This window comes from Protopterus annectens, chromosome 2.part2, assembly GCF_019279795.1.
Source record: "Protopterus annectens isolate FY-2018-M chromosome 2.part2, PAN1.0, whole genome shotgun sequence".
Lineage (NCBI taxonomy): Eukaryota > Metazoa > Chordata > Ceratodontiformes > Protopteridae > Protopterus > Protopterus annectens.
Window position 1 is genome coordinate 851,898,927 of NC_056730.1, and position 12,500 is coordinate 851,911,426.

The 12,500-nt window shown below is 40.8% G+C and overlaps 1 protein-coding gene across 2 annotated transcripts in view; it reads right to left on the bottom strand.

Moving 5' to 3' along the window:
• The window catches only part of DAPK1 (death associated protein kinase 1), a 1,440,273-nt gene that overhangs the window by 258,903 nt on the left and 1,168,870 nt on the right, over positions 1-12,500 (bottom strand). For both annotated transcript variants that reach the window (XM_044064186.1, XM_044064185.1), the window contains one exon: positions 7,701-7,898. In XM_044064186.1, the coding sequence (XP_043920121.1) occupies positions 7,701-7,898 (198 nt within the window). The remainder of the gene's footprint in view (positions 1-7,700; positions 7,899-12,500) is intronic.

Genomic DNA, 12,500 nt, shown 5'->3' on the forward strand with positions numbered 1-12,500 from the left:
CCCAAATTTGAAGCCAGAACCACTGAAGAGCCTAAGGTATCCTGCAAGGTCATGCTGTCCATCTTGAAGTCTGGGATTTTTGTTCTTGTATGATCTACCCTGTTTCTCCATCTCCATTGGATCCTGTGATGACATCAAAGATTCGGGTGTTCAATGGGGATGCGCCACGTTTTACCCAGTCTCTACAGCAGCTCAGTCATGTCCCCACCCTGATCCTCCTTTTGACTATGCCTCCACTAGCGATGATGACATTAGTACTCTCTAACATCTAATATTTATTATTATTTATTTGACATTTGATGACCAAGTTAGTCTGACTGGGTGGAAACCCTTTTACAGTGGAGGCCGGGGGGAAGCTCCAGAAGAAGTTACAAACATATATAGTAGTGAGTTTCGTGATACAGTAAGATAAACAAGCAAAAAGTACAGTAGAAATTGTAATGATATATTATGATATAAAAATCATTAAGATATAAAAGAGCTAGAAGCACAACATGATATTCATTATTTACATGTAGAAATGATGTACAAATTTTCCAACAGAAACTAGTAGTAAGACCACAGGAATTGTGGGTGAGCTGTGGGTATGAGGAATACCCATACAAGAATAGGGAGGGTAGGTATGAAGTTTACTTGGGCGGCCACTGTGGTGCAGTGGTTAGCGTTGCTGTCTCACAGAAAGAGGTTCTCCGGTTTGATCCTCGGCAGAGGTGCCTTCTGTGCTGAGTCTGCATGTCCTCCCTGTGGTCACGTGGGTTTCCACCGGGTGCTATGGTTTCCTCCCACAACCCAAAGACATACTGTAGGTGGATTGGACACTCTAAATTGGCCCTAGTGTGTGTAATTGTGTGCGCATTTGTGCCTTCAGTGGAAGGTTGGGCACCGGGCTAGCAACTCGACACTGTAAAACTCCACTGCCAATCATAAGCAGACGGTTGATCTGCTGTGGTGACCCCTAACCAGGAAAAGCCGAAAGAAGAAGAAGGTATGAGGTTTACTTAAGCTGAGCTCAACTTTCAGTAAGCTGAAAGTTTCATTAGAGAGGTAGTACTCAAAATGTTGAAGTGAGATCAGAGCCATGAGAAGAAAGTCAGGGGGGATTGGTAAGGATGAAGGTGAGAGTTGCAGGCAGAACATCATGGAGGGTAATTACAGTGACAAAGGAATGACAAAATGAATGATTTGAAGATGTGAAAGAAGCAGTTGATGGGGAAATTCTAACCAGTTTAGACTTTTAAGGGCAAGATAGTGGTGAGACTGGTAAGAAAGATAAGCAGCGAATCGTGCAATTTTGTTGTAATTTTGACAGCAGAGTGGTCTGACGGTTAGTGAGGACTTGTGAGCCAGAGAATAGGCTTGGACGGAGTTAAGTGTGGACAAGGGAAATTTTTGATCTGATGGAGAGAAATGTTTTGTTTCTGTACAGAAGTCCTAGTTTATGGTGGGTTTTCTTGATGCTGTTGGAGACCTGTAGATCAAATTTGAGTTGGTCATCTATGATGACCCCTAGAAGCTTTGTGAAAGGCTCAACAGAGATGGGTGTATTATTGGGTCTATATCAGAACATCAAATGATTAAAATCGCTAAGGCTCTAAAGAGCGAAAATGCCGGAACTCGAAGTGTTTTTTTTGACACTGCAGTACAGTGAAAATCAGAATATTTGTCCTTTCCTCACTGTAGTACAATCTCAGAGTTGGAATATATATTTAGCGGGGGGCGCAGCCCCCACAATAATGAGTTCAAGGTTCAGCATTTTCACTCTTTAGAGCATTCGCAATTTTAATCATTTGATGTTCTGATATAGACCCTTATTATTAAGGGAAGAGACAGAGGAGTAGGACTTTAAATGATTCATGGTTTTAGGAGTGAAAAATAGGAATTTAGTTTTTTTGAATTTAGAATTATCTAATTTTCATAAGCCAGATTTCTATAGATAAAAACGATTGTTGTGTGAGAGTGTATAGGTATGAGATGCAGTCAGCTATGGTAATGACTTCCCTATACTAAGACTACATGCAGGGAATGTAAGGAACGCACTTCCCACACAAAAGGATGCAGGGAGGCTTGTCCTCTGCTTAAAATAGGTCCTATTTTTCAATATTCTTGGATTAGATATTTTATGTCTTAGACATTATGACATTATACATTATACACACACAAACACACACACACACACACACACACACAAACACACACATGCATGCACACACGAGACACACATATTCACAAGTATTGTTGTCATGCAAAACAAATTTGCCAGGCATCTTCAGATATTCATTAAAATCAAATGGGATAGTGAAGCAGATGTAATATTGCATACAGTCTGGCTGTGATTTCAGACAAAGTTCTACACTACATAAGAATAAGGTTACCAAATTGAAAACTGTGCTGAACGAATCCACAGTAATAAGAGTTAACTATTTTATTAAGCAACTAACCAGACGACTGGAAATAGCTTTCATTACAGCGAAGGGAGTGTAGCCAGAAGGAAGTCTGGCAGCTTCAGTTAGATTCATCATCATCATCACCACTGTAAATGTAAATACTATGCCAAAAAACAAATCCTAGTTCTGTGGCACAGAGGGATGGAGTGCTGTGACCCAGACAAGACAACATAAGTTCAATTAGCAGTTTGGGCACCTGAGGGGGTGGGCACAGGTAATGGAAATGAGTGGCAACTGTCATCCCACCAAATCTGGAAGGGAATGGGACGGTTTCTGCCAAATTTCTGTGTCACTCCCTAATAGCCCGAGGTGTTGCTGCAGTCATACAGTAGATCGTTGTTTGCCGTGCATGGGATGGGTGGGTGGGGGGGGGGACAAAAGCAAAGCTAACAGATGCTAAATCCACTGATGGACATAATGTCAGCAAGCTCTGCTTCAATTAGGGTTCCCTTCACGTAACAAAAAAAGAAATCTCTGTGGCTGCATCAATTATACCATACTGTGAAGTCCTGATCTTCTGCCTGCCCTCCTCCGTAACTGTTTTTTGTAATGATGGGCCCAGTCCAAATGAGCAAGTCAAAAAACAGCTGAGGAGAAGTTAGAGTGGAAGATAAAGGAAAGAGTATGGGACATGGCTGATGGCTAACAGTTTTTGGGGAGGTATGCATATTTCAAAAACAAATGTTTTAACAGAAGGCCTGTATGTATGTACAGGCAGTTATATGTATGGATGATATGCAAACAGGATGGAAAGCCAGAATGTAACATGGATAAAACTCTAATTCTTTACACATTTTACTTCTGACATCTTCTTCTTTCAGCTGCTCCCTTTAGGGATCGCCACAGTGGATCATCTGTTTCCATTTCTTCCTGTCATCTGCATCTTGCTCTGTCACACCAACCACCTGCATGTCCTCTCTCACCACATCCATAAACCTTATCTTAGGCCTTCCTCTTTTCCTGTTACCTGGCAGCTTCATCCTTAGCATCTTTTCCCCAGTATACTCTGCATCCCTCCTCAGCAAACCAATGTAATCTTGCCTCTCTGGCTTTGTCTCCAAACCTTCCAACCTGGGCTGACCCTCTAGTATACTTATTTCTAATCCTGTCCACCCTTGTCACACCCAGTGCAAATCTTAACATCTTTAACTCTGCCACGTCCAGCTCTAACACTTGCTTTTTTGTCAATGCCACTGTCTCCAACCCATATAACATAGCTGGTCTCACTACCCTCTTGTAGACCTTCCCTTTCACTCTTACTGGTATTCGTCTGTCACAAATCACTCCTGTCACTCTTCTCCACCTCCTCAACCCTGCCTGTACTCTCTTCACCTCTCTTCCACACTCACCATTAGTCTGAACTGTTGATCCCGAGTATTTAAACTCATCCACCTTTGCCACCTCTACTCCCTGCATCCTCACCATTCCTCTATCCTCCCTCTCATTCACACACATATGTTCTGTCTTAGTCCTGCTGTCCTTCATTCCTCTTCTCTCTAGAGCATATCTCCACCTCTTCAGGGTCTCCTTCACCTGTTCCCTACTCTCACTATAGATCACAATGTCATCTACAAACATCATACTCCACGCAGACTCCTGTCTGATCTCGTCTGTCAACCTGTCCATCACCATTGCAAATAAGAAAGGGCTCAGAGCTGATCCTTGATGTAATCCCACCTCCACCTTAAACGCACTCGTAAATATCCTGTACCACTCTTACATACTTCTCTGACACTCCCGACTTCCTCATACAATACCATAACTCCTCTCTAGGCACCCTGTCATATGCTTTCTCTAAGTCCACAAAGACACAATGCAATTCCTTCTGACCTTCTCTGTACTTCTCCATCAACACTCTCAGAGCAAACATTGCATCTGTAGTGCTCTTTCCTGGCATGAAACCATACTGCTCATCACTAATCATCACTTCCCTTCTTAACCTAGCTTTCACTACTCTTTCCCATAACTTCATGCTGTGACTGATCAGTTTAATCCCTCTGTAGTTACTACAGCTCTGCACATCACCCTTATTCTTAAAAATTGGTACTGCAACACCTTTTCTCCATTCCTCAGGCATCCTCTCACTTTCCAAGATTTCATTAAACAATCTAGTTAAAAACTCCACTGCCATTTCATCTAAACACCTCCATGCTTCCACAGGTATGTCATCTGGACCAACAGCCTTTTCATTATTCATCCTCTTCATACCAATCCTTACTTCCTCCTTGTTAATCCACTGCACTTCAATATACACTATCTGCACATCATCCAACCTTCTCTCCCTCTCATTTCCCTTCATTCATCAACCCCTCAAAGTACTCTTTCCATCTGCTCAATATACTCTCCTCGCTTGTGAGCACATTTCCCTCATTATCCTTTATCACCCTTACCTGCTGCCCATCTTTACTAGCTCGGTCCCTCTGTCTAGCCAATCGGTACAGGTCCTTTTCTCCCTCCTTAGTGTCCAACCTTTCATACAACTCTTCATACTCCTTATCCTTAGCCTTCAACACCTCTCTCTTTACAATGCACCTCATCTCCTTATACTCCTGTCTACTTTCTTCATCTCTCTGACAATCCCACTTCTTCGCCAACCTCTTTCTCTGTATACTCTCCTGTACTTCCTCATTTCACCACTAGGTCTCCTTGTCCTCCTCCCTCTTTCCAGATGTCACACCAAGCACCTTTCTAGCCATCTCTCTTACTAGCTCTGCTGTAGTTACCCAGCTATTAACTCTTCACTGCCACCCAGTGCCCGTTTTAACTCTTCCCTGAACTCCACCTCACAATTACCCTTTTTCAATTTCCACCATTTGATCCTTGGTATCTTTGGCATTTTATTTGTGAAACAGACTGTAAGAATAGGGGGTTGAGAGTCAAAACAGAAAAATAAAAATATGTTATCCTTATCACACACGTTTGTATGCAGACTGCATTGTGAGGCTGTTGTTAGCAGATAAGGAACAAATGCAACTTCATCTTCACAATCACAAAACAGGACAGCAGATAAGGCTGATGATAAGGTGAAATACACACCTCCAGCAGATGTGGAAAAGTTGCATCATGTTTTTATATTTAAAAATAAAATCACAGTAAATATCATTCCATTTGAGAGTACAGCTCTAGTTCTGAAGGATTTTTCCATCAACTAGTAAAAAGACAATGCAAAGCCTTCAAAGGAAGGAAAGGAAGTTAAGATAGGAAAGGCACACCTGCAGACACTGAAAATAAGAATACATGTCCTTGAAAAGAAGGAATATTCAAGCTGAAATTACAGACATCTAATAAGCCTAAAACCTGAACATGTAGCACATAATGCTTCCTTTTTTCCAGTAGGAAAGTACAGTTGTGTAAAGTCTAACCATAACAGTACATGTCCTTCTCTTCACTGTTGCAGTATTCATAACTTTATGGATCTAATGCCAAGGATAGCCCATCGTTCAAAGCCAGTATACCAAAGCTTTTACATCTTGTATGTGCCGTGCATCACATGTATACTCCCTGCACAAGATACAGGGCATAAAGGTGACTTATGGATGCAGATACCCAGAACTGAATTGCCCCCAGTAGAGAACAGTCACCATAGGACAGAAGGAGGCTATGCACATCCAAGGGGAGAAAATGCAGAAGGAAAAGAGGGACTCTTGGACAGAAGGGTATCCAAATCAAACCCAAAAGAAAAAGGGGGTTTGAAGGAGGGAGTGAATACTATGTCTTGATCAGAGAGTATGCTTGTGATGTGTGGTGCATACAAGTAATTTATTTTGCTTCAGAGAAAATGGAGATATACGATGTGTGTCCTCTTTCTTTAAATTATTGTTGTCACTAGCATGCTGGTCATGTAGTGTGGCTATCTGTATACTAGACAGCTTCAAAACTCACATGTAATGAAAGGAGTTGGTGGATGACATAATGTTTAGGGTATTTACCTTACAGACACAAAGCACAGGGTTTGAGCCCCTCGTTTGAGGGAGAATTGGCTAGGCTTAAAATGACCCACAAGGGCAGCTAGCCTAGTAATTACATATGGGATAACTCACTAAGAAAATTGTGTGAAAGGGTAAATCAAGCATGAAAATAGGGCCTCAAAAAACATGGACATCCTGTGCAGAGTAAATCAGGCCTGAAAAAGGAGCATTCATCCAAAATAGGGGCAGCTGACAGGTATGAAGACAGGCAAACAAGTCAATAAGGCCTTAAAACTAGTTGTTTAGTAGGGTGGTGACTGATGCTTTGACGAGAATCACAGAGAAAACAGAACAATGAAAGAAGGAATATAGCAATAACTTAAAAGTATATGAAAGAGATTATACTTCAAAGTAAGGAGGCACTAACATGGCACAGGAGGATTGTAAATGGAAGAGAAATGGGTGAAAAAGTGTAATTTACTGGGATAATAAAAGTGTAAAAACAAACTGTTGAGCAGAAGATGGTGCATAAGCAGTGTGGCATCTCAAACATGCTCACAGGAGATTAAATTAGTTCTCTGGAGGCTGAGGGTAGTAGATACAGAAAAAATTTGGACAGACATGCAAGGACAAGCAGATATTTTCTGGAAATGCTGTTTTCTATCTTGAAGTGAATTAATATGTGAGAAGAGGGGCATCCAATGAAATTATGTCAAGTGACAGAAAAGAACTAATGCGTTTCAAATCCTTCAATGGTTCCTTGCAAACACCGTTTTTCTGGGAAAAAAAAAAGAATAGTAAAGCAAAGCCTTCTTACACTGCTTTGGCCATCACAAAATGGACACTAGGAGGTTATTTCTAGTAGTCCTTTGTATACATTACTCAGACAGCTTAATCTACCCTTTTGCTTAAACTTCAATATATTCTCTTGCAAAGCAATCTGACCTGATTTTCACCTAATACTTGATTCTTGGAGAGTTCCACGTCACATAAACAAATTAATAAACAAATTAAGTGCATAAAAACTATCACTTAGGTGCAACCATTTTGCTTTCTATTCAGATGAAACCATCATAAAATAGATTTAAGAAAATTAACACTGCTGGATATGAGTCAGTCAAAGTCTGTGCTGCTACCAAAAATCATATTTTAATGTATATTTCAGTCAAGATTACAGCATCTGCTTATGAAACTGTGTCATCACATTTAATGTTCATTTCAGTTAAGCTTACAGTATCTACATATGAAACCGTGTTAAAGATTGTGCACATTTTAATTAGAAAACATCATGAGATATGTAATTAAAAAGAAACACAAAATTAAAAATAGTGCATTCATGATAACATACCTATGGGTTCCTCAACTGGGATAAGGGATTTTAGGAAATTGAGCCAGAAAGTTACTTGATTTAACTGAGTTTCATATGGTTCTTCTAAACTGAAGAGGACAGCATGAATTGCTGTGGGGTCATTGGCAGCAAAGTAATCATAGCAGCAGTAGTAGACAGGATTTCCAGAGAACTCCCACACACTGAAATCGCCAATGCCTGAGAAACAGAAAGAGTGTCAATGCAGATAAACAACTAAAAATGATAAAAACATAAAAAGAATACAAGAAATAAAAGGTTTCCCCTTACATACACTCAAGTTCACAACACAAACATAACACTTCCAAAAAGATGACTCTACTTGTACTTTACACAATTTCTGACTGCTGCTGCAGATACATAGCTCTTTGTTTTAAAAGTATTTTATTGCAGTTATACAGTAAAATGTTTATATAACATGACAAAAAAATTGTGAGGAAAAAACAAAGAAGTGTACACAATGCTCATTGTAAAAAAAAAAAAAACACAATCAAAACTAATTCATATAAGCTACAAGCGATGATATATATATATATATATATATATATATATATATATATACATACACACACACACACACATACACAAATATATATATATATATATATACACACACACACACACACATATATATATATATATATATATATATATATATACATACACACATATATGTCTCCTCAGCTGGTCTACCCACCATATATATATATATATATATATATATATATATATATATATATATACACACACACACACACACACACACACACACACACACACACACACACACACACACACACATTTATGTCTCCTCGGCTGGTCTACCCACCATCTCCCCCAAGAAACTATCATCTTAGATGATTTCAATATTGACTGGCAATCCTGTTCTGGCAACAATCCAACCCCATCATGTACACCTTCATGGCTTCACCCAACTAGTCCAGTCACCAACAAGGATAAATAAAAACTCCAGCAAGCACACTACCCTGAATTGGATACTAGTCAGTAAGAACCCCCAGTCATATATAACAGGCTGCTTATCAGTGATCACTCCCCAACATTCCTACTCAAAAAATACCTGTACCAAGCTAAACCTGTCATCTATCGTCAAATACGTAAAAAAATAAACTTTAACCCACTCACATTCATCTCATCCCTCAAAGAATGTAACTGGCATGCTCTAAAGTACCTCAGTCGAGATGACGCAGTTGAATTTTTTAATACTACCTTCCTGAACATCCTTAATTACCATGCCACCATAAGATTTTCCAGAACCAAAGCACAACCCTCCCCATGGCTACAGAAAACCACTAAGTCAGAAATGTAAAACAGGGATAAAGCCTGGGAGCACTGGTGCAAAACCAAAACCCCTGCAGCTAGACAGAAATTCCTAGAACTACGCAATAGAGTCAAAAAGCTAATAAAACGGGACAAATTCCAATACTACCAGTCTGCCCAAGACTCCTCACAACACAGCCCCGAACAATTCTGGTCCTCCATAAACTCCATCCTCCACCCAGGTAAAGTCAGTACCCCTCCTCCTAACATCCCTCACTCCTCAGAAAATATTGCTACCTCATTCAACACACACTTCACCCAAACCATACTATCACTAGCTAAACAACACAACCCCCTTCCCCTCCAGACCACACCTTCAACTAGTAATCTCCCCACTGCCTTCTCTTTTTCTCCTGTACCTACCTCCAACATAAAAAAACTCTTAACTAAACTTAAACCCACAAAATTTGCAGCAGACAACCTCCCAAGTGAATACCTACAAATCGCAGCTGATGCTCTGGCCTACCCAGCATCCATCTTGATTAACCGATCTCTGTCAGAAAGTTACGTTCCCACATTGTGGAAAGTCTCACATATAATTCCCCTCCACAAAGGCGGACCCTCTGCAGAACTAACCAATTACCGCCCCATAGCTATTCTCTCTCCACTCTCCAAAATACTAGAGAGATGCATATACTCTCAGGTCTCACACTACCTCCTTACTAACAACCTCCTTTCCAGTACTCAGCATGGTTTCCGACCAAACCATAGCACCACCACTGCCTTACTCTCCTTTACTAACACTATCCTTCAGCATAAAAACAATGGCTATCTCTCCTCTGCTACTTTCCTAGACCTATCTAAAACATTTGACATGGTCCCACACAAAAAACTTATCTCTGTCCTCAATAACCTATCCTTCTCACGATCAGTCACAAACTGGTTTCAGAATTACCTGTCTGACCGCCAACAATCCGTTGTATGGCAGAATGACATATCTCCCCAACTACCTGTCTCTATAGGGGTTCCCCAAGGATCCATCCTTGGACCCCTACTTTTCTCTGTTTACACCAATAATCTAGCCTCTGCCACCAAACATGGCACACTCATCCAATACGCAGATGACTCAACCATCATCTGCACAGCCCAGTTCCTACCCAAACAGCAAAAAGTCACACAGGAAGCCTTTTCCTCTGTTGAAACATGGTTATCCGATGCCCAATTAATACTCAACCCAAACAAAACTAAACTACTCATCTTCCAACCCACCAAACATACTCAAAACAACTCTCACTTTAACATCACAGCAAAAGACCCACTATATACCCAACTGAACACACCAAATTGCTAGGAGTGGAAATAGCCAATAAACTAAAATTTGACATTCACATATCCATGACCATAAAAAAAGTCCACAAAAAACTAGGAGCATTATACAGAAATAAACAATTTCTCACCAAAGCAGCAAAGATTTCAATAGCAAATTCCCACCTTATCTCCACCCTACTTTATGCCTCTCCAGTATATACCAACCTAAGGCAATGTGATCTAAACAAGCTAGAGACCTGCTACAACAAAATCGCCAAATTCGCCACATGGGGCAACCTACCGTAGTCACCACTGTCTCTCACTTGCTGAACTGGGCTGGCTTGAAATCCCTCACCTCCTTCAGTGGTATCAACTCTCACTCGCCCACAAACTAGTAAACCATCCACTAAATGTCCTATCCCTCCAGAATCTACTCCAACCCTATCGCACCAACAGACCACTAAGATCCAGCAACAAAAATCACTTGCAGATCACTAAAGCCAATAACTCTGCTGGTGAAGCACTATTCTCTTGCGCCATAGCCAAATTATGGAACTCACTCCCACCCACAATTACCTCCGTACCATCATGCACCAACTTCAAAACTTTATTAAAAGCGCACCTAAAAACATGCTGGCTATGCCCTTGCAACTCCCACTCTAATATCATCCACCCCATCCAACTACTACCTTTCTTTCACCTCCACTAACTACTTTGATGATAGCAAGCTCAGATGCTCATAAGCCTAGTACTTATTATACAGCAGGAACTTCTCATTGTTACATTTGTTAATGCCTGTTATGTACTTCACAGATAAAGATTTTAGTTGTCTACTGATGGACTATGTTCTTCATCTGTAAATATGTTGTAAGTAATTTCTATGTTAAATTGTTAATCGCTATGTAATCCAATGTAACTACTGTTTGTTTATTTTACTGTGGAGCTTTTCTCCCCGGGCCTCCGCAGAAAATGGACCCACGTCCAGTCAGACACTCCCGGTCAACAAATTTAAATAAATAAATAAATATGTGTCTACACATATATATATATATATTTATATATACACACACACACATATATATAAGGCGGTGCCTCCACCGACTCTGGAAATTACTGTCCCATTAGCTTGACAAGCCTGATCTGCAAAGCCATGGAAAGGATCATAATGGATCTCATAAATAAAGACATAGGGAATTTGCAGACTTTGGATCCAACCCAGTTTGGCTTTGTCAAAGGCAGATCATGCCTTTTAAACTTGGTTGACTTTTTCGAAACAGTCACCAAGGCCATTGACGAGGGAAAGGCAGTCCATACAGCCTACCTAGACCTGGCGAAGGCTTTCGATACAATACCCCACTCGGGTATCATTGAAAAACTCATCAACTTAAATGTAAACCCATACATTACAAGATGGGTTGCAAACTGGCTGAGTGACAGAACCCACAGGGTCAGAGTTGCTGGCGCCATGTCAGACTCTAAGCCTGTCACAAGTGGTGTCCCACAGGGCTCAGTCCTGGGCCCACTCTTGTTTGGCATCTACTTTTCTGAAGTACAAGCAAACACAGGAGGGTTATGGCTGACAAAGTTAACAGATGACTGCAAACTGGGCGCCGTAGTTGAGAACACATCCGACACAGATATCCTTCAGAAGGGTCTCACAGAAACGGATAACTGGTGCCAGAGCCATGGCCTCAAGTTAAATGCCAAGAAATGCATAGTCATACCCTTCCGGAAAAATAAGGTTACCCCTAGCTACCATATAGGTGGCAATCCCCTGAACACAGAAGAAGTTATTAGGGACCTGGGAACCCAGGTTGACAGTAGCCTTTCATTCGACACTCATATTGCTAAAGTAGTTAGGAAGACCTTCTACATTGCCCACCTTATCATGAAGGGATTCACATCTAGATCAAGGGAAGTCATAGTCTCCCTATACTCATCACTCATCAGACCAATGATCGAGTACAATGCCCCATTGAATGTATCTGACCCGACACTTGCAGCAGCTGGAGAGGCCACAAAAGTTCCTCACCAAAAGGATAAAGGGTCTCAAAAATCTGTCTTGTGCTGCACGACTGAAAGAACTCCAGTTATATTCAGTTGCGTACCGCTTGCTCAGAGGTGACCTATGCCTGACATACAAGGCCATGTCAAACCCAGACTTGATGAATATGCTTCATCTCAAAAAATCTAGAT